The sequence below is a fragment of the Sturnira hondurensis genome, unplaced genomic scaffold (assembly GCF_014824575.4).
Source record: "Sturnira hondurensis isolate 20B ecotype Veracruz unplaced genomic scaffold, ASM1482457v3 Scaffold0009733, whole genome shotgun sequence".
Taxonomy (NCBI): domain Eukaryota; kingdom Metazoa; phylum Chordata; class Mammalia; order Chiroptera; family Phyllostomidae; genus Sturnira; species Sturnira hondurensis.
Window position 1 is genome coordinate 4,271,522 of NW_028082364.1, and position 22,223 is coordinate 4,293,744.

General features: G+C 57.4%; 1 protein-coding gene across 1 annotated transcript; it reads left to right on the plus strand.

The window, feature by feature from the left end:
• Window positions 1-5,304: 5,304 nt before the first annotated feature.
• CPLX2 (complexin 2) lies at window positions 5,305-18,012 on the plus strand. Its single transcript, XM_037057806.1, has 4 exons — window positions 5,305-5,482; window positions 12,666-12,783; window positions 12,924-13,099; window positions 13,841-18,012. The coding sequence occupies exons 2-4, from the start codon at window positions 12,753-12,755 to the stop codon at window positions 14,036-14,038; spliced, it is 405 nt and encodes a 134-aa protein (XP_036913701.1). The 5' UTR covers window positions 5,305-5,482; window positions 12,666-12,752; the 3' UTR covers window positions 14,039-18,012.
• Window positions 18,013-22,223: the final 4,211 nt, after the last annotated feature.

Below are 22,223 nucleotides of genomic sequence, written 5' to 3' on the forward strand. Positions count from 1 at the left end.
AAATATTCTAGGATTCCATGATTTTTTTCTATAAGATTCAGACCCAAAATCATGATCTCAGATTCTACTGACCCAAGGCAAGGGTTTTTCAACTAGTGGGTGTATCAAAAATACCCAGGGGCTGGTAACCGGGGCAAATTCCTGGGCTCCCAGCCCAGAGATTTTGGTTCAGTCCATGTGGGGTGAGACCCACACACCTGCAATTTCCCCAGCAAGTCCCCCACCCTAGTGGGCCACTCTCAGACACAGAAGGGCTAGAAAGCTGGTCACTGCACATTCTGTGATTCCTAATATGATTATAAAATGGTCTTTGCTTATGATTCTAGTGTGCTGGAGGCCTGTTGTTCTATTTCTGTGTGTCTAAGGGGAGGGTCCTAAGGGGCAGGCTCTTTCTTCTGAGTGTGGGTTTAAAATTGAGGAGAGGACAATGAACTCAGTGCCATTGGGGCAGATTCACATTCTGGAAGGAGAACCTCCCGAGAGCCCAGAGCAAACTCTGACGCCGCGTCCACTGTGCCTGAGCGCGCCCGTGCCAGCACTCAATGGGGAGGCGTGGCCGGGTGCACTGGCTGGCTCCAGGGTGGCATGAGCACATGGGGTCATCAGGAAGAACGTTGGTGGACAGGGAGGTCCAACCACACCCCAGAGGGCTGGAAGGGCTGGGGCTGAGAAAGGGGTGCTGAAGTCGCAGCAAGAGCTCAGAAAGACCCTGGGGCAAGGGAGGAAGACTTGACCACCAAACACCCTCGCCGTGCCACGTGGTGGGGGCACTGCAGACTGGCGGAGCAGACGTGGAAACGCACAGTCTCAGGAGAGCTCAAGATAAGAGGCAGGTGACCGTGTAGGGACATCCTAAGCCTCTGCGTGGGGGCTGGCAGAGCACTGCTTTGACACACTACTGAGCGCCTGGGTCTGGGAGGCTGGGGCAGGATGAAGGGCGGCAGAGACCTCTGAGGGGCTGGCAGTGGGATGCAGGGCTGAGAGGGGCTCAGAGTGAGGGCAGGGCTCCGGTAATGGGAGAGAGAGGGGACTCCTCAAGGAGTTCCCCCCCCACACACAGCACACACACACGTCAGGGTGTGGCTTCTTTCTGAGAAACAGAAGCAGAGAGTGGAGAATCGAAGATTTCTACAGCCTGCCAGGTGGGGCAGGGGCTGGCAGGTTGGATCACCATAAGCCCGTCTAGTGGGGGAAGATGGAAATGGAGGGGTCAGTCATTCTCAGTGACCCACTTAGCCTGCACGCCTGCACACAGGTGATGACCCACTCCTGATGCACATATACACCCCTTCTGCCCAACGCAATGGCAGTGATACAGGCGCCACTCCCTGTGACACACATCTGCACACTTGCCCCCAGTGATGGCACCGGTACATACTGATGGTAACACCCTATCACCTACATCCGCTCTCACTGCCAGCAAGTTAGACACAGGCCATCGCGTCGGAATGTCCCCAGAGCCTTTCCGTCTGGCAGAGTCTGTGCAAACGTCACCCTCTGTGGTTGCACGCTGCACAGCACACACAGCCGTGCATGGCACCCTTGCCTCACATCCAAGCCGCTGCACAACCCCATCAACACATTCCACCGCAACCACAACCCACTTGGCTGCACACTACCACACACCATTGATGCACTCACATGGGTCACTTCACATCCAGAGGGACACACCAGCACCACACACACAGCATCAGACCCACACTTGCCCTACTGGCCCCCGTTACCCTCCACAGGGCTGCTGCCCACTTCCCGCACGGCTCCACCCTGGTGGGCACACACGCAAATGCACCATTGCACACCAGTGCATTTGCCTCCACCTGCGTCATTCCATGTTGAAGGAGAATGGCTGGGACCCCAGCCTCACCACCATGACAGTGAGGGCACCCTGGCCATTCTGAGTGACAAGAGAGAAGCCATTCACAAGATGAACCAGGTGGCCTAGAGCCCTTCCCTACACATTGCCCCCACAGCTCTGTTTCTGCCCGGGGCCCGTGGCCACCCCTTCAAACCAAGTGCAACTCTGCCCCTCCAGGCTCAAGCCAGAATAGCAGGACGTGGGGTGGGCATCTGGAGCCTTTAGATGCCGGTCAGGCCCAGACAGCAGGCTCCAGATCTGGGTGGAGGCCAGTGCTTCCTAGATGCCTCCTCACCTCCCACGCGGCACCCCGAGTGCCCTTTGGACGCAGGCGGTTGCAGGGGAGAGATCGGCTGACCTTTGAACAAGCACCGTCCTCACTGACCGCCGCGTTTATGATCTGCGACAGTTGTCGTTCCGCACACACTGTTCCTCGAGCCCCACACGAAGTACTGACATTAGCTCTCTCGACTGGCTTCCTGGTGAACGTTCAAGGCATGTACATACCATTTTAAAAATCTGTTCAAACCTGGCCCCCTGCCCCAGCCCACAGCGCTCACGAACAAAGTGAAAATTCAGCACCAGCCGGGGAAGACGCCTTAAGCGGAGCCGCACCCGCATTTAACCAGGTGACTCTTAGAAGCCGTCCAGAGAGCGAACTCTGCAAGGACCTAGGCTGGAGGTGGGGGAGGGGATGCAGGAGACTGAAGGAAACGCTGACAACCCACGTGACATGAGGACCCGGAGCAGGGTGTGAATTCATTTTTTTTTTTTTTTGGTGAGAAACTGGAGATAGGAAAGACTGTAAATGTCAATGTAAAAAAAATAACTGCAGAGCAAAAGTTACATTTCCATAGGCTGTGGGATGTGTCAGAAGAGAAGCAGCCCAGCGTGGTGGGACCCCAGAACTCGGTGTGGGGCAGCCCGGGCCAGCATCCTGGCTCCGCCCAAGACCCACCATATGTCCCTGGGCCTCGTCTTCACCGCCTTGAAAATAGGGGTTTGTGTGAACCAAAGGAGAGATGTAATTTATGCAAAGCACCACAGTGAGGCAAACTGGGATCCTGATGGCTGCTGTGATTAGTAGTAGTATAATCACGAGGAAATGCTTATAACTCTTGGCGACTCTGCAGCGATAACAGAGCGTTTGGGAACCAAGTGCAGGCTGGTAGCACTGAACCAGGAGCAAGCGCTCATCTCTCCATCATCTCTTCTGACAGGAAGCACCGATAGCTGACGTGTCACGATTTATCCCTAATCATTCAACAGGGTGAAGCCACCAAACTTGACTGAGCTGTCCTTTTATTGATTAGTAAGACTTTCTGCAGCTAGACATGATTCATGTCGGCTCCCGCGGTTTTAATAGACTCATAGAAGCCTGGGCTCACAGGGGGCTCTGGCTGTCCAACTGCCATCCTCCGGGGCTGGGGAACTCGCCGCCTCGCATGTTCACTCTGTACTACGGCTGGACAGCTTCAGCTGGTAGGCGGTTCGTCCCCTTAGAGCTTCCGTCCGCTCCCTTCACCTTTCCCCCACTGCCCTAGTTCTGCCTTCAGCACCACTGAAAACAGTAGTACTCCTCTTTCCTTTCAGTGGCCATTTATTCATCCAGTGAGCACCCCCGAGCGCCTACTTTGCTGTGCACCATACTAAGTGCTGGAATTGCAAACCGAAGAGACTTCTAGACCGTTGAGGCCTAATCCCCCGTTAGCGTTCTCTCCGCCACACGAGACACCTCAGACCCTTCGACCTGCCCTCGTCTGACCTGTCCAGATGCCCACCACCAAACCACCGCCCTTCTTTTCTAAACATATTGGAACGTATCAAATTCCGTCTTCAACTGTGGTGCCCAGAACTGAAGTCAGTGTTTTTCTGAAAGTTAGGTTGGGTTTTTAGCCGAGATTGGTCGACTTCCATGTCAAATGCAATGCCCGTTGTGGAAAAAAACCCAGTTGTAACCACAGCGCTACCAGCCAGGTCCCATTTACCGAGCTTCTGCTCTAGAAGAACAGAGAGGGAGGAGGGAGGAGGACCACGACTCCTGAAATGGCAGGGTTTCAGACCCCCCTGCCCAGAACCCCCTCAGGCATTTGTGCCGCGTCTAAGGCATTCTAATCAAGCAGCCCCCCGTCTGCGCCCCTCCATTAGGGCCTGCCATGGGGAAGGGAGTCAGAATCGAGAATGAGCAAGCCGAAGGCCCAACACAGTGCTGAACAGGAAACCCAGACATAAAAGAAAGACCTTCCCTAAACCAAGCCCCACAGCCTTAAAGGGAGAACAGACATGAGCTTCAAAGAGGACTCTCCAGGGGAGGAAAAGGGGTCCACCAACGGCCTCCGACTTGTGGGGAGGGACTCCCCCACTTTGAAGCCTCTGCTGTGAACCTGTGCAAAGGAATAGTTCCCCCTCCCCCCCCAGGAAAAAAGCCGTGCCTCCTCCCTCTCCCGGACCCAGCCCTCTGAAGCTCTTGCCACTCGCTTCTTGGAAGGAGGCCATCCCCTTACAAGAGCAGAAGTCATTTCCACTCTGACATAACCCTGACTGATGTGTGAACTCCTGCAAACCCTCTAAAGTCCTGGCACACGGCCATTCCTCTCTGCGGCCATTTTCCTACATCTGAGCGTGGGTTGACGGATGCAGTTTAGAGTCAAAAGGCGGCAGGCTGAGTGGAGAGGCTCGTTAGGGGACAGAGACAAAACAAAACAACACGCGTGTGAGAGGAGGAGGAAGGTGGTGGGGGGGTCAGAGGTTGCCCTCCTCTTCCCTGGGCATCGGAGAGAAAGCACTGGCCTCCTGGGGTAAAGCTCCCCAGCGGACCCCTCATCTTTCACAGGACGGCAGATCCAGAAAGGCCTGGGTCGCCTGGGGCCCACGGCAATGGCCGCAGCCCCTGGTCCACTTGGAGGGCCCTTACCCATCGGCACCCGTCAATGTCTCGAGTGCTTATGTAGCGGGAGGCTCCGCTGAGAGGGCCCAAAGACAGCCTGATGGCGGTCCTGTCCGACAGGAGCTCCCAGGCAAGAGGCATGGAAACAGGAACAGGGATCCCTGAAACAGGTGTCTCTCTCAGAGGAGTGAGCCCACCTCCACCTGGAGTAACCAAGGAGAGCTTTCCCATGCAGGTGACCTCTGAGTTCCACTTTAAAGAACACTTCTTCACCTCCTCGCCCCCACTCAGTGCACTGAGACAACAAGCCTGTGGTCCTAATAGCTGTGGCCAGGACAGGTGGCGACAGCGGGGACTGGCAGGGAGAGGACCGGCAAAGGTGGGGAATGAGGGGGAGTGGCGGAAGGACAGAGAGGATGAAAACAGGGAGAATGGGAAAGGGAGAGGGAGGAGGGGAGGGGGAGAGGGAGGGGGAGAGCGGGCGGGAGAGAGAAGGAAAGGGAGAAACGAGAGAGGGGGAGAGGGAGAGAGATTTGAATTTCCCATCTGGAAGGGGAGCGGTAGCACGTCAGGGCCTGGCTGAGGGGCGTGATTGGAGGGCGCCTCCCGCGGCAGCGGCGGCCCCAGCTCGCCTGGCGGAGTTGCACGAGGCGGCGGCAGGAGCTGGAAGAGCAGGAGGAACCGCCTGGCTGAGTCCAGCGGAGCCCTGCAGTGGCTCAGACGGCTGCAGGGACCGCCAGGTCGGTGCTGGCCGGGGGCCGGGAGGGCGGGGCCGGGCTGTGGGCAACAGGGTCCTGGCTCTCCGGTCGAGGCCACAGGGCAGCCCGGAGGGTTGGGGAGCACTTCTTTCGGGGGGTTCAGCTCCCCGAGACTGGCCGGCCGCGTGAAGGGGAGGCTGCGCGGCAGCAGCGAGCACCCTCCCGGGGCCTCGCTAGCCGTGGTACTGAAAGGACAGCTCCCTGCGAGGGGGTTAGCGAGCCGGCTGAGAGGCAGTGAACCGACCGAACTGGGAGAGGTGGGGGCCCCCCTCCGCCCTCCACCCGGCTGACGCCTGAAACAGCCCGGCTCCTGGAAAGTCAGGGCGGCCCCGAGGGCAACGGGAGACTCAAGTCTGAACCCAGACAACAACTTCCATCTCGCTCGGGTGGGGGTGGGGATCTCGATCTGAGCTACTTAACCGGAGCCCGCCAGGGCCCTCCTCGCCCTGGAGGAGGAAGCCGCCCCCATGGGGTACAGTTCAGGCTCCCGGAGTGAGTCAGAGGGCGGCGGAAGGGGAGCAGATAGACCAAAGGTGGAAGGGGAAAGAAGCTAAACATCTTTTGGGGTGGGGGACCACGGGGACTATTTGTCCCCAGAGGAGGAGCCGAGGTACGGGCAGCACAGCCAGCTGCCTGGGGTCATTCGCAAGCATCTCTTCCATGCCCTCCCCCTCCCCCCACTCTGCCCCTCCCCCGGCAAAGTTTGAGACCCGGCTGGGTCTTGGGGTTGGAGCTGCTGCTGGGGGGAGGGGCGCTCTCAGCGGCCAACCCGTAGCCTGGGCAGCGCGGGACCAGGGACACAGAGGGGAGCACCAGGATTCCCGTTCCCTCTTCTGCGGGGGACGCAAAGCCCCCGCGGCTTCTGCTCTTCTGCGGGTGCAGGTGCCCTATCCCCTTCCCTTCCCCTGTGCTTCTCCCTTCCAGGGGCGTGGGGTAGGGTGGGGGTGAGCAGACAACTCTGTCCCTGCCGCTGCCGTTAGCAGAGGGTGGCAAAAAAGCAAACGGGTGTTGGATTGAGTTGCGGTGAACATAGCCTGGACTCGAGCCATTTAACACATGCACACACACACACACACACACACAGAAAACAGCCACAAGGACAAACAGTGCTGGTGCCTCAGACTGTCAGAGGGCAGGGGCCCAGCACCAAAACCGGCCTGAGCTCAGTGGGCAGAGCCTGAGGAGGTGCCTAAGCTACCTCGGGCTGGGACGGGCTGGGACGGGCTGGGAGGGAGTCAGGGGGAAGCTAAAGATGCATCACGCCTGGGTCCTGGCGAGATGAAGGCTAGGGAAGCTGGTGCTGCAGCGGCCCTTCCCCACCCCCTTCCCCCATCTCCCCTCCCCCAGCCCACCACCACCACCACCACCACCACCACCACCCTTCCTGCGCCGGGATAAACCAAAGCTTCAGGCAGAACCGCTGAGGAGCGCCTCCTGGTGGTCCAGCCAAGATCCTCAACTGCAATCAACCTGCTGGACCGCAGCCCTCCCACAGGCATAAGACCCGATCTCTGCACACACGCACACGCAGACCCACGATGCCCGAGTTCAGAGTCAGAGCGCACTTGGAATGCGTACATTCTCACACCCTCGCCGGCACGGAGCATGACATTCGATCTAGCTACCACATCCTGGGGCTGGCTACCCCACGAGCCCAGAGATGCTGTGGACTCTAGGACAGGAAAAATGAACCAAGTGCAGGGAGCAGCCCCGAGGGGCCGGGCAGGGAAAGACGCAGAGCTGGACAGACAGCGTGAGCTGGAGGCAGTCAAGGTTGCCCCAGAAAGTGCCATGGGTCTCGGAAGAGGAAGACACCGGGAAATTTCACGGAGGGAGTGGCGTTTGAGAGGGACCTTTGAAAATTAGTACTGCCGTTTATGATGAGGAAGACAGTGACAATAACAATGATTAAGACAGGCCGTGTGTCCTGAGCACCTACTATGGGCCAAACACCAGGCTAAGCATTTTATCTGCATGATCTCATCTAATGTTCCCTACATGCCTTGGGCATAGGTGTTATTTTCTCCACTTTACAGATGAGAAAAGATTAAGTCACTTGCACAAGGTCACTTGTAAGTGAGTAGCGGAGCCAGGACTTGAACTGGGTGAGATGAGGCTGAGAGGTTTCCAGGCTGTGGGACCGGCATAAATGAGTACCCCGGGTTTGGAAAGAATGCCGTGTGCTGGGGTGCCGCCGAGCAGAGCCACAGGGAGGGGTGGCGATGAATGGCAACGCAGGCAGGTGCTAGACTGTGCAGGGCTTGAAGGTCAGCACAAGGACTTCGATCTGTTTCACAAGGTTTTGCGGAGCCGTGGTAGGGGGGTATGCCTGAGCAGATCGCCCTTCAGGAAGATTAATCGGAGGCCCCGTGGAGGATGGATGAGAGCTGGGACAGACACAGAGCTGAAGTTCACGCACAAATCCAGAACCTTGAGGCCCCGACCTAGGCGTCAGCTGCCGTGGAAGAGCAGAGGGCGTGTACCCAGAAAGCACTGTGAGGCTGCTACAGGCTCCAGGCTTCCCCCTCGGCTCCCCACTGCACCTGTAACTCGCCCGTCCCTCGTGTGGTCTAATGCCTGCCTCCCCGGCCGACTGCGCGCTCTCACAGCAAACGCTGAGACTTCCTCCTGTTCTGCCACGGCATCGGCACCCGGAACAATGCCTGGCGGAGCGCTGGTGCTCAAAAAATATCTGCAGTGTGCGTGAGTGTGTGAGTGAACGAATGAAGAGTTCCCTGAGTCTGGAGTCTGCAGTCGAGGCAAGTGGAACCAGGCATGCGGAGGGAAATGGGCAGGTGGGGCAGGCGAGGCGAGACTGCTCCCTGGACAGGAGGGACTGAGGTTGTCCACGTCCCAATGTACAGCAGAGAGTTAAGTGCGAGGGTTTGGGGGGAGTGGGTGAAGGGCGGAGGGAGAGAGGTGGGTGGAGGAGAGAGGGATCAGTCCACGGCATAAACAAATAAGAGTAGGTGAGACCCCCGGGGAGGAAGTGGGGGGGGAAGGGGCAGTGGGAGGGGAAGAGGGGAGAGATCGCCTAATGAATCGCTGCATTTAAAAGCATCGATTTTCCACCTGTGTGCCACAGCAGGCAGGCGCACTGGTCCCCTGCCAGAATTTTAAAGCATGCAGTGGCCGACTGTTTAGTCAGGGGCACTGACCTCTTTCCCCTTAGACTGTCAAATTTCAAAAAACGGCAACAGCCAACACAACAATAGCTGTGAATGATTCAAAACCATACTTAATTTTCTGTCAGATTGGCAAGAAATATATTTTTTGGTGTGCCACAGAATTTTAGTCATGAGGGTTTTTTTGTGTGCCATGAGATGAAAAAGGTTGAAATCGCTGTTTTAAGGGCAAGGAGCCAGCAAAGGTGACAGAAAGGACCTGTCTGATATGACCCCAAAAGTGCTGTGTCATGGAATTCAGAAGGCCAAAAAGGGGGGACGCAGGGGGTCTGATGGGGACTACTCTCAGCGTCTGATGCTACAGAGAGATGGAGGGGACAGGGGGCTGTGAAAACACTCCCGGCTCTGACATTGGAGCCTCTGGCGAGTCTGACCAGAGCAGTCGGGGTGGGGGGGCGGAGGCAGGGGGGCACCTGCAGAGGCAGCAGGTCCCTGGGCGCATGGAGCTATGGGGCTGGACTGTGCGGTGCAGAAGCAGAGATGCCAAGTGCCCAGAGACACAGAGCCCTTCACCAGGAAGGTAGAAGACAGGGTGAAGGGAAGGGTGAGGTCTGGGCAAGAATGAGACCTGTGGAGGGGAGGTTAGAGGTGTGAGGAACAGGGAGTGACAAAGGGACCAAGGAGGAGGTGTAAGGGGAGAAAATCTGGAGTGAAGGCCACAGGGTTGGGGGGGGTGGCTTCTGAGGGAAGGAGGGGTCCTCTTCCCCAGGAGCTAGGAGGAGGGGAGGTCACAGGAGTTCCCGCAAGCGGGCATTCATCGTCTGGTGGTGATCGTCGCCACCACTGACTGCGCCCCCATCATGCACCAAGCACATTCCCCAGCCTATCTCTGCCATTTGGAAGTGGTGTTATAACCCTCACTTTATACAGAAGACCCAGGCCCAGAAAGGTTAGGTCGATTGTTCAATTGCTCATGTTCACACAGGTAAGGAGTCGCAGGCTGAGGATCCAGGTCACATGCACCTGGTCCCAGAGCCCCCCCCCCCACGCCCCCCTCCCCACGCTGCAGCACAGAAGGGGGAGGAAAGCCCCCTGCTGAGCAGGACGGTGTCGATGATGCTGGGCCGTGTGCTGTTGGTTAGGGAAGCCTCCACAGGCTGCACAAGACATTGCTTAGGAGCTGAGAGGGTCGTGCTGGGATTAGGCATCAGAACTCTGGGGAAGGCTGGGCTTGGCAAAGTAGTCCCAGCAGGCCCGCAGCAGAAGGCCCCTGGAGCCACGTGGACGCAGGCACGGAGAAGACCCAGCCCCTGAGTAAATATGCCGCACACTGGGGTGCGGGTGGCAGCAGCGTTTGCTGAAGGAAGAAGCGGAAGCAGAGGAGTCTGGGGAGGGACCCGGTTTGGTGGTAGAGAGACGCCATGTCGAGTCCAAGCAGTGCGGCAGGTGGAGGCGCTCGAGAGAAAGGCAAGCGTCTTTCTTGACTGTCTCATTGCCTATTCCCCCCCCCACAAATACCCTGACACCCCATACACACCCAGAATGTAGTCTGCATGAGGACGGGACTTTGCCTTGTTCCCTGCACACCCCCAGAGCCCGACAGACTACGGGCCACCTACCAGGTGCTCGGCTAATGCTTGTCGGATGAACGAATACAGGAGTCTGGAGCCCAGATAAAATCTCCAGGTGTCATCAGTATCAGCGGTTGTTAAAGCCCCTAGAAAGGATGGGTTTTCCCTGGGGGAAGGTGAGGGAAAAGAGGCCGAGGTCGGGGTCCTGAGAACATCCTCCCCAGAGATACAAGAGAGAAAAGAGAAGTCAGCCAAGGAGAGCGATTAAGAGGAGAGGGCAAAGGGCGGGGAGAGGGAGAAGGGAGGAGAGAGTGCGGTGGTAGCACGTGGGGGAAAGGACGAGGCGCAGAACCGATGGGGTCTAAGGATCCAACGGGGTGGCCGGCAGTTCAAATGCTCCAGAACCGCTCCAACAGAAGGGCGGGAGGGCTCAGAAGGATCCTCTGGTCCAGGAGAGACTTGCCAGAGAAACAATTTCGGGATGAGGCTGGAAATAAAGCCCAGGTGCCCTGTCAACCAATTGGAAACATCTCCAATTAGAGACCTGCATCTCTTCCCGCCACCTGGCAATTCCTTGAGAGGCATGTAAACACAGGAGGAGGAACCCAATAGTTCCTGAAATCATTCAATGTTTAAATTGGTTTTTTTCCCTCATTCTTAGAAATGCAGTCTTTTTACACTGTTCTGAATCAAATAAAAACCCACTGACTGACTGAGCGGAGCTGCCTTCAAACTCGGAGTTCTGCGTCACCGTGGGTTCTCTGGCTACTGTCAGTGGGCTCCTGTTCCATGCCCAGTGCTGACCAGTCCCTTGTCTCCTCCTTCAGATGTCAGACAAAGGACGGGTAGCCTTAATGTGTCCCCGTTTTGTAGGGAACAAAGGGACACTTTCCCCAGGATCCAGGGAGCGCTAGAGCCAGATTTCAGATCAGGTATGTCTAGTGCCAAAGCCCAAGGGGATTTTGTCCCGACTCTCTCATGACTTTCTCTCCTCAAAACAACCTATCAGGTGGTCTGATCATGTAGAAATCCTCCTAGAAACCCTCGGTCCCCATGTTAGGGAGAGATCTCAATCTGACGATATGTTTTCTCATTTTGAAGGAAATGAGGAAAATCCATCATCGACTGACAGCCAGTGAGTGACCTTGAACTCAACCTGATTGTAATATCTGGCCTGACTTCTCTGTCACCATCTCGCAGGACCCCTTTTTCCTTCTAGCAAAATATAAATGCCCAACACTCACACAGCACTGGCGGTGTGGTGGCCGGCAGAGCTGCCTTCCAGCGCTGTGTGGAATGGAAGGCCTCGGGGAGCCGTTCCGGCCTCAGTGCACCATCAGGCCACCCCACACTTTGGACAGCTCATAGATGTCCCATCTACACCCAAAGGGCATTTATGGTGGCTCTGCCCGTGGCAGAGCCAGTGAGACTTAACGATTAAAATAAAAAGGGAATGTCTAGGAATTGGAGCACTGGGGTCCAGATCCTTAGGGATACGGGGGAGACAGGATAAGAAGGCCACGGGCGGCGGGGGCTCCAGGTCTCTACTCCTACCCCCACCGTCGAACAGTTCCACTTTTACATATTTTGCAAATTGAGATTCCCATTAAGCTTTTATTTGAAGACAATCTTCTGAGGCAAAATAATCACAATAAAAATATAATAAAAACTGCAAGCCGGTGATTTAGGGAGGGGGAAGGAAGACTGAAATAAGCTGAGTGCTCACAAGGCCCCATGCCTGGCACTGTACAGGCTCTAAGCCCCAAGGAGATTCTCACGGCTCCCACCCCCATGTGTAATTTAAAATAAAAATCAGTATTAAGCTATAAACACAAAACCAACATGTATGCTGCAATAAAAATACTTTATTTCTCCATTTGTCTAATTTCAGAAGTGTGCATACGTTCATCCAGGCTAGCTGCTCTCATTTCTCCACCTGCGCTCATTCCTGGGGTCCTGAGCACATGCTCATTCCACGTAGGGGTCGATCCGTGGCCCCGGAGGGAAGGCTCTCCGTCTCCACAGCAGCTCTAAGGAAGGAAGGAAGGAAGGCATGCCATGCATGCCATTTCTGTCTAACAGAGGGAGAAACAGGCTGAAGGAGGCTCGGGAACTTGCTGAAGCACGCATAGCAGATAAGGAGCCAGGATGGCATCGGAACCCTGCTCTGCCTGCGTCCAAGTACGATGCTCTTTCCGAGACTCCTGACTTCGATCAAATTCAAGCAATATGATCAGGATGGTTTTAAAAGAGGGATCTGGGCCATTTGGCAACATACCATGTATGTGCCTGGTGCATAGCAAGTGCTTAAGAAATAACCCCTTTCCTTGCAGTGCCAGGACGTTGCGCCTTGGCCTCGGACTGATGGAGTCCCGTGCCTGAGCCGGGACGAGGCCACCGTCGGCCTGACTCCAGCGCCCGGCCTGTGCAGAGGTCTGTCTCATCTAACCTCCAACTCCTCTTTTGCAGGTTGGCACACCTCCCCGGCCAGGCCTGCCAGGAGCACTGCATGCAAAGTTGGCTGCAGGCTAGGGCACGCTACCCAGAGTCATAGACATGGACTTCGTCATGAAACAGGCCCTCGGAGGTGAGGCCCCAGCCCTGCACCCGCCCCCTCAACCAGGGGCTGGACCTAGGTGGGAGAGGGCCTCAGCACACCAGGCCCCACTACCCCCAACCCTGGGCCCTCTGACCCCACCCTCTCTCTTCCCAACCCCTCCCCTGCAGGGGCCACCAAGGACATGGGGAAAATGCTGGGGGGTGAGGAGGAGAAGGACCCGGACGCGCAGAAGAAGGAGGAGGAGCGGCAGGAGGCACTGCGGCAGCAGGAGGAGGAGCGCAAGGCCAAGCACGCGCGCATGGAGGCTGAGCGCGAGAAGGTCCGGCAGCAGATCCGAGACAAGGTCAGAACCAGCCTCCTGCCCACCTGCAGCATAGGGACGCAGGGCCAGTGGGCCCCCAAACCCTGGCCTCAGGCTCCCCTGACCCCCAGCTCTGACCTTAGACCTAGCTCTCTCTGAGCCTCCCACTTCCGGGTGTCACAGGAACACCCCCCTCAAGGATCAGTGGGGACCACCTGAGACAAAGCACATAGGAGGTGCTCCCTAAAGACTGCTATGGGCCTGCAGTCTCCCACCCAAAACCCTGGGGACCAAATAAGTTTAGAATCCAGAATCAGGATTTCTGAAAAGTACCAGAGTGCCCTGAGCACCTGTTACTCTCAGGTGTCACTGTCAGCGGGCTTGTGGCTGCCACCCTATACCAAACAGACCGACATGCGTGTGGTGTTGGCGCTGCACTAAATCAAGGCTGTAAGTAGCCTTCCATCAGCTGAAGGCAAGTTTCATCACCAAAATCCAGGTCCAAACACATGGGAGAACTTTCAGATTTCAGATCTTGGGGGATTTCAAAAGGACAGAGAACTTGTTACGAGCAGGTATCGATTTGAAGGAAACCCCAGGCACCGTCTCTGTTACTGGGGACAGTCACAATTGCACATGAAGATGCCCTCATCATCCCCATTGTATAGATGAGAGGACTGAGGCTGAGGAGTCCTCATGAGCTGCCCCAGATGAGTCCGCATGACCCTGAGACCAGCTCTCTCCTTGCCCCGTTCATGCTCATGTCCACCCCCCACCCCCCAGTACGGGCTGAAGAAGAAGGAAGAGAAGGAGGCTGAGGAGAAGGCGGCCCTGGAACAGCCCTGCGAGGGGAGCCTGACGCGGCCCAAGAAGGCCATCCCTGCGGGCTGCGGGGAGGAGGAGGAGGAGGAGGAGGAGAGCATCCTCGACACGGTGCTCAAGTACCTGCCTGGGCCGCTGCAGGACATGTTCAAGAAGTAGCCGGCCCTCCCACCGTCCCCACGCCACTCGTTACTTTTTTTTTTAGTTCTTTCTCTCTCTCTCTCTCTCTCTCTCTCTCTCTCATTCAGTTAAGTCTCAGTTCTGATGGGAAAACCTCAGTTGGCCTCTGCCCCCTGTCCCTGGCCGGGGGCTCATCCGCTCGGCCTCCCTCACGCCCCCTTTGTCCCAGAGGACCCAGCCCCGACCGGACACCCAAGTTGTTTGCAAAAAGACAAGACAGCTTTCCCCCATGGTGGGGGCGGGGCACTGTTTCCAGTGCAGGAGGCCCTGGGGCCCCTTCCAGAGCCTAAGGTCTGTGCTAGTGTGGTAACCCCTATACATTCCTTCATGCACCCCACTGCCAGGAGGACCACTGTCCCCAGCCAGCCAAAGTGATGATACATTCCAGCCCTGCCCAGCATGCTGACCTTTGGCCTCTGATCCCCAGTGGACCTCCAGGTCAGGGCAAGGGCGCTGGGTGGCCTGGCTCTGAGGAAGGGAGTCAGGGTAGGCCTGCCCTGTGAGGGCCCAGCCTGAGAGACCCCCCTATTCTGGGAAGGAGGCTGAGGCCCTCCTTCTTCCCTCCCCAATGACACACAGCCCAGGAGCACCCCCAACCCCCACCCAAAAAGGGGTAGCCCCTGCCAAGCCAGTCCCTCCAAATGGATCCTCTTTGGACTTTAACTCATCTCTGGAGGGGCCCGAAGTAGGGCTGCCCCTTGTTCCCCCACCTTCCACTTAGGTCCTGGGGCCCCACTGCCAGTCTGGGCCCAGCTTGCCCAGCCAAGGGGCTGTCCAGGCCTCCCGGAAAACACTTGGAGCCATTGGGCAGCAATGGCCCATGCCATGGGGCGCCCCCCATTGGTGCAGCCAAGCTGCCCCCATTCCTGTCCACCCCTCTTCCTCACCTTGTCCTGTCCATGTGCTTCCAGGACCCCATGGTCCCCTGGAGGACCCTTCCTGGCTAAAGCCCCAAGCCTTTGGGGAGAAGCCAGTCCCCACTTGACAGAAGGCATCTGTCCATTCATCTCATCGGCCAAGAACAAACTCTCCTCTGGGATGTGTGAGGCTGTGTTTGTCTCTCCCACCCCAAATCACCGAGGCCTCTTGCTCGGTTACTTGAGTAAGACCTGGATGGCCACAGAGCAATGACAGGGGAAGTGTGTGTCTGTGTAGGCGTGGGTGTGCATGGCAGGGACCACGTCAGCTGGGATGGGTCCAGAGACAGTACATATAGGTGTACGGTCTCGAGATTGTGTGTCTTGAGATTGTGTGTGTGTGTGTGTTTGAGGTGTTAGCCATTATGTCCCTGTGTTAGAGACTGCTTGCTGGGCAGTCTGTGTATGTGTGTGTGTTTGAGGTGGTATGTATGTGCTGAGATTACACCACATGTGTGTGCTAGCCATCTCATACATGTGGGAGAGCTTGCTTGTATTCACTTTTTTTTCCATGGGTTTTCAGAACAGCATGTGTGTCAGGAGTGATGGGTATGTGTTAGATGTTGTAGAAAGGTGTGTTTGAGAGTCAGGTGTGCCACGACTGTTGTGTGCATTTACATGGCTCTGAAAAGGCAGCAGTGTGCACCGCGTGGTCTTGGGGAGCAGGAATATGGGTGAGATGCCCCTCTCAGCCCCAAAACCACTGGTCACAAGTAGCCACATCCAACAGGAGACCTTGTCCTTGGCCTAGAGTCCTCCCACCCTTGGAGGGCTTCTGTCTGAGGTTTTCAGATGTCCACTGGGACAAACTCAGGCAGAGCCCCAAGAAGCCATGCTGGGCCCCAGCCAGGGCCTACCCCCAAAGCAGGGGCCAGGGAAGGGGCGACTTGCCTGCCCCTGCTGCCCTGCCCCATTGGCCCCAGTTTGCATTCTGCAGGTTTTCCATTTTAGTGGACTTATGCTTTTATTTCAGAGAGAGACATGTGTCTTCTCTGTCCGTTTCCAATAGTTAAAGCCATATCAGTTAGACTGCAATACTTTAAAAACGAGACAAAACAATCCATATGTTTAGGGAACCAGAAAAGTCCCTTGGTCTGTCCCTTCTCTGGGGAGCAGGGCTTCGACAGCCCCAGCTCCCAGGACTTGCCCTTCTCCCCCACCCCCGCCCCTTCCCCTGTGCCCCTGTGTCCTGCCCCCCGGGGGGCCGATGTCTGTGTCTGTGCCTGCGTCTGTGATGGGGAGCCACCTTGCACCCCTGTTGTCTGCTTGTCCGTTCACATCTGTTTTCCTGGGCAGAATGGTCATTCTCGAGAGCCTTGGGGTCCTGGAGCAGAGACAGGCAGGGCCCAGTCCAGGAGCCCCGGGCCCCCCAGACCCTGTGTGTGAGCCCCACTGGACACAGTGGATCTCCAGTGTTCAGGAAGGTCTCCCCCTTGACAGGGGCCCAAAGCCTTTGAAGGCAGAGCCAAGGCACAGAGCATGCAAGATGAACAGCAGAGACTGAGGCATAGGCAGCTTCAGACAAGCAGGGGAACCCGGCCATACAAGATATCCCAGGTGGGTCTGAGGGCCCCTGAACCCTCAGAGGGTGTCCCTGGTGCTCTCTGAAGCCTCCCGTGTCCTCAGGGCTTTTCCCATACGAAAGTGCCCCCCAGGATGGCTGGCTTAGTCTGGTGTACTTCCCAGATTCTCCAGACCCCTACAGCCTGCTCTAAGCAGCAGGACTGGAGGGCTTCCTGGAGGCAAGAGCAAGGGGAGAATTTCAGCCTGGGGCATACCTGGCTCTCCCACTGCCAGATGGTCACTCTCAGGTTCCGGGGAACATGAGGACTATCATTCCTGACACAGACTTGCCTCTGGAGAGCAGCTGATATGCAGCACGCTCATAGCGGAGACAAAATATGGGGGTGGGACTCTAGCAGGGTGGGGACAATCACATGATGTGCCAGGGGCAGGAGGTGTGTGTGGCCTGGTAGACGGGAGGAGGATGAGTTTGTCACACATGAATGGGACAGTGTGCAGGTGACATACTGTGGAGGCAGGGGCAGGGAGGGAGAGGCCCCAGAATCAGCACACACACACATAACATACATGGGAGACATCCCCCAGCCAGGGAAATAGGAAGAGTAGTCATTGTCAATGGTGAGAACAGGGTGAAATGCAAGGGAGGGTGCACTGCCCAAGGTGGGTGAGACGTGTGTGCCTGGAAGGTCACTACCAGAGAAGGGACCGGGCCTCTCTGGACATGCCACACCAGGCACGTGATAGGCGAGGATGCCGGCACGTGGATGTCCTCCACTCCGGGTCCAAGAGGTGTCCTTACCAGGAAAGCTGCATGTGTTCCCCTCCAAAAGCAAGCAGGAAGTGAAGAGACCCTCCCGGGTGTGTGTGTGTGTGTGTGTGTGTAGATAGGAAGGAAGGGAGTGAGGAGAGGGAGAGGGAGAGACGAAGGAGAAGGGGAAAGAGAGGCAGAGAGCAGAAGTATTTCAGCGCAGGGCCATCGTGTGGCAAAGAAGCCACCCCAAAGGCTGGTGGCTAGAGTGAAAGGAGACAGACCACCAGCCCTGAGAGCCCCTAAGGGCTGCTGACCCCCCACCCAACTGCCCCATCCTTCTAGGGTCCCACAGGCCTTTGACTGCATGGGGGGCTGGGGCCGACTGGCTCAGATGAGGGGACATCTCCCAGGCCTGAGGGCAAACCTCCCGCCACGAGTCCCCTGCCCCCTCTCTGTAACTCTCCATGGAGGACAGATGGGAGGATGACATCTGTGCCGGCCCTGGGGTGTGGGTGGGGGTCCTAGCGAGGCCCAGGTGAGGATGACCACCCTGCTCACGCGGGGGTATCCTTTTTCCACATCTGTGCTGTGTCCTTGTTGCTCTGCTTCCTTTAAACGTGTCAGTGCCTGGGGGAGGGGAGGGGCACCCCTCATGCCCCCCTGAACCTGACCAAAAGCCATGGCTGTTGCTCCCCCTTTGTATGACGCAGACGCTAACATGTACCAACCCAACCGTGACAACAAAGACCTTGTACAGCAGCTCTCGCTCTGTCTGTCCTCTTCTGTCCCTCGGAACCGCCCACCGGGGCTACAGGGGACACCAGCTGACACGAGGGCCCGCCCACGCAGAGCTCCAGAGGCCGCAGCAAACCTCGGTGTGGCCCTTGCTCCTGGCTGCGCCACCGTGGAAAGGATCCCAGACACCAACCGAGACCACAGGCAGGGCTGGCCCCCAAGATTTGGGGCCACGCACCTCCCACCCTTCAAAGCCACTGTACAACCTCAGGAGCCGGTGGCCCAGCCTAGTCACAACACCGCACACCCCCTCCCCGGCCACCCCAAGCTCCTTGGGTGTGACATCTGGCATAGAGCCAAGTCACACGGGCAGACCGGGTGTCTCACTGGTCATCCCACCAACGCTGACGGAGTCCCTGCTCTGCCAGCAGCAGGAGGCTGGGGACACAGAAAGGGCACCACTGAACGTTGCTCCCAGACACACACGTGCCAGGCCTTGCTGGGGACTCAGGACCAGACCAGACGCTCCCCACCCTCGGCCACCCTCCACCACCACCCTGCCTTAAGCAGGGCCTTCTCTCCACCTGGCTGGGCGCCTCCCCACCCCCACACCGGTCTCTCGGCTTCTGCCCCTTCCCTCCCACTCACCCTCTCCCCACCACCCGCCCTGACTAGAAAACCCGCCAAAACAACACGAACTTGACCACGTCTCCCTGCTGCCCCGCACCTATGAGGGCCGACAGGGGACCGTCGGGACTGTCAGAATGGCTCCGTGTGGTGCGACCCCAACCCGCTGGGTCAGACCCACACCCGACTCTGTGCTCCAAGCATGCACACACATACCACACGTTTCCTGTTTACACCTTCTGTCCCCTCTGCCCGCAGTGAACAGTACCCTTCCCCTCCCTGGTACACTCCTCTAAAGTCTCAAGACCCAGCTCAGATGTCACCTGTCATGAGGCCCAGCCGGACACCACCCCCACCCCGCTGACCACAGCGGGGTTTGCTGGCCGCTCACACAATGCTGGGCATCGCAGCTGGACGCCCCACGGTGGCAGGTTGGCGGGTGGGTGCTCTCACCTGGCGGAGGGGTCTTGAACAAGGCACTTCACCCCTCCGAGTGTTTGCCCGCGAGTAAAAGGGGTGATGATAGTAACTGTTCTAACTGCTGCAGTCGTGAGGAGTCAGTGGGCTCCTGCACCCGCACCCTTAGCACCGCGTGGCAAGCATTCAGTTCTACGCCACTGCACGTGTCTCTTGCCAGCTTGGGTGCTCTATCAGAGAGGACTGGCTGGTGCCCTGAGGCCTTCCAGCACCCCTCAGAGTGTCGCCCACAGTGTCACCCACCCCCTGACACCCTGGTTGACATCCCAGGACCCGAATGCTGACTTGGGGCCTGAGCAGTCAATCTCCATGTCACTTATTTGGTGGCCAGTCACTCGCCTGCAGCTCTCCACACCTCCTGCACAGTGGGCGTGTGAAGGCAGAACCCGAGCCTCCCTCTCCTGTGCCCTAATGTCACCGCTCCTGCCTGTTCTCCCAGATCTTCCCACGGCCCCAGGTGAGGACACCGAGCAGCAGGTCCCCTGGACTCTGAGTCGGGGGAGCTCAGTGTGCGAGGGGAGGAGGCAACCGGAGGAGAAGGCAGGCACTCCAGGCAGAGAGGCGCTGGCATGAACAGAGGCCTGGAGGAGACAAAGGTGGCCTGACGTGAGTGAAGAAGTGGGGGACCACTGCAGGGACGCTGAGTGTCTGGTGAAGAGCTGAGAGCCTGGGACGCCAACCAGGTGCCAGCAGATGGGGCGTGCGCGTTACCCACAGGCACTGGGGACTCGGTGAAGGACCCTGCGCACAGGTGGGACGGTGTCCGATGTGCAGATCAAGGAGGACGGACTGACGGGAGCTGTGGGAGCCGGGAGCCCAGGGACAAGCTGGGCGAGGTCCGTGTCGGAGACGGTGAGGCCTTACCTCAGGCAGCGGCAGTGGGACAGGGCGAAGTAGGCAGATTAGGGGGACATGGGAGAGCAAACTGGCAGGACTTGAGGACTGGATGTGGGGGACAGTACTGGGGGGTCAAGGCCAAAGCCTGTGTGTGCATCTTGGTGGCTCCATTCTCTAAGGTCTGCAGCAATGGTGGGAGGCAGTGCTGGAGGAAAACAACGAGCCGGGAGTGGGGCTCCAGGGGAGAGAGCAGTGGGCTGTCTTCCCCCCCGAACTGGGGGGAAGGCAGGAGAAGCACAAACTGATTCTTGTCTGGCCAACCACCTCCCGCCCCCGTTCAGCAGACAGGGATCGAAGCATGCGAAATCAAGAAACCTGGAAGGGGAAGGGGGTTGCAAGTCAAATGCATCGTCCCATGCAACCCAGGAATCCCTCCTGCGCCATCTTTGGCAGACACACTCCCTGCCTGCATCCGCACAGTGTGGGGGAGACCTTCAGACTCAGACAGGTCCTTACTTTCTCCTGCACCGAAAGCTAACAGGAGGCAGGGGGTTAATGAAGCCTCCTCCGGCATCCCTTTAATTGACTGCAGAACCCTACTTCCAGACCACTCACTTAGCACTTGTAATTAATTGGAGCTTTTTGCTTGATCTGAGAGATGATTTGATACCCCCCAAGGACAATGTTGCCTCAGCTGGGACCCTCCAGCCGGAGCCATCTCTGCACTCCAGCCTCTCCAGGGCCCCGTCCTGGGGACGAAGCTCCAGCCCTTCCTTCCTCTCTGTGTGAGCTCTGGCCGGTGCTTCCCACTCCAAGCACGGAGGTGGCACAGGTTCAATGGGTGGGGCCAGAACTGGCGTCACCGTCTGCTTGAACTCCAGGCCCAGGGCAGCCACCCCATCCTGGGGCAGGCCCAGTGGTCTCCAGCTCCCAGCCACACCACCTCCCTAATGTTCTTATAGTGGGAGGCACTTGGCATGACCCTGTCTACGCGAGGGTCAAAACAGCCCGCCTTAAAGTTCAGGGAGGGGTGGGTAAGGCGGCAAGGAGGGAGGGCAAGGGAACCTCTGCTTACTAAGCCCCTGCAACAGGCCAGCCCGGAGGCTGGTTGCTTTAAAAGCACTGCCTCTGCTCATCCGTGAGGCCAGGACATGCCCATTTTGCACACGAGAACACCGAGGCTCAGAAGTAGAGGTGCACCATGGGAATGAACATAGGCTTTGGTTTTCTGACGAACTGGGCTGCGACTCCAGATTCTGTCTGGACTTGGGCAGATGATACATCCGCTCAGAGCTTTGATTTCCTCATCTTTCTAAAAAAAAAAAAACCCGCATGTGTAATAATAATAAACACGCCTAACTCCACCACCACCAGAGATGGTGAGGGAAACAAAGGAAATTAGGTCTGTAGATACCTCAGCACAGTGCCTGGCACACAGCAGGTACATTTCAAAGCCACCACTATGAAATGCTACAATTACTATGGCAAGACTGATGAAGACAGACAAGATCAGTCGAGGAAAGGCGGGAGAAGACGTGAAAAGGATAAGGGGAAGAATTCATTTCAATAAAACCCTCAAGTCGCCCCAACAGTACACTGGGAAGCTTGCATTTAAAACCAAACATGTCTCGTGTCTTCCCCCTGCACTGGGAGAGGCGGGGTCACAAGTGGGAGGCGGACAGAAAGGGCTGTCTTCCAGGAAGCTCCCGTCAATTCAGCAGACTCAGGAATATGTCTTAGTTACATCGGTGCCTCACAAATCACCCCAAAATTCAGTGGCTTAAACCAATAGCCCTTTATTTCTCTCACAGTTTCGGAGGGTTGGGAATTCTGGAGCGGCTGGGCCGGGGAGTTCTGGCTTGGGGTGCCTCATGAGGTTGCAGTCAAGGTGGCGGCTGGGGCCTCCGTCTCATCTGAAGGCTCGACTGGGGCTGGAGGACCCACCTCCATGATGGCATGGTCACATCTCCGGCAAGCTAGTTCTGACTGGTGGCAGGACACTCCCTGCCAAGGATGGCTTCTCGGGAGGGCTTGAGTGTCCCCACGGCATGGCAGCCAGCCGCCCCCAGGTGAGTAACCCAAGAGAGAAGGTGGAAGCTGTAACGTCCTTCATGGTTTAGCCTCAGAAGTCACACGCCATCATTGCTCCCGCAGTGCTCTGCTGGCCACACAGACCAGCCATGGTGCAGGGAGGGAGGACGCTCCGGCGGGCATGCGTACCAGCAGGGAAGACGCATGGCTCGGCCCCCCTGCAGCTTTGTCCAGCCCCTAGTCAGCAAACTCTCCTTCACTCATC

Bases quoted from the DNA above. Each gene is read 5' to 3' on its own strand.
- CPLX2 (XM_037057806.1), top strand. From the start codon at position 12,753: ATGGACTTCGTCATGAAACAGGCCCTCGGAG. The intron at 12,784-12,923 runs GTGAGGCCCCAG...CCTCCCCTGCAG, and splicing joins CATGAAACAGGCCCTCGGAG to GGGCCACCAAGGACATGGGG. The intron at 13,100-13,840 runs GTCAGAACCAGC...CCCACCCCCCAG, and splicing joins GGCAGCAGATCCGAGACAAG to TACGGGCTGAAGAAGAAGGA.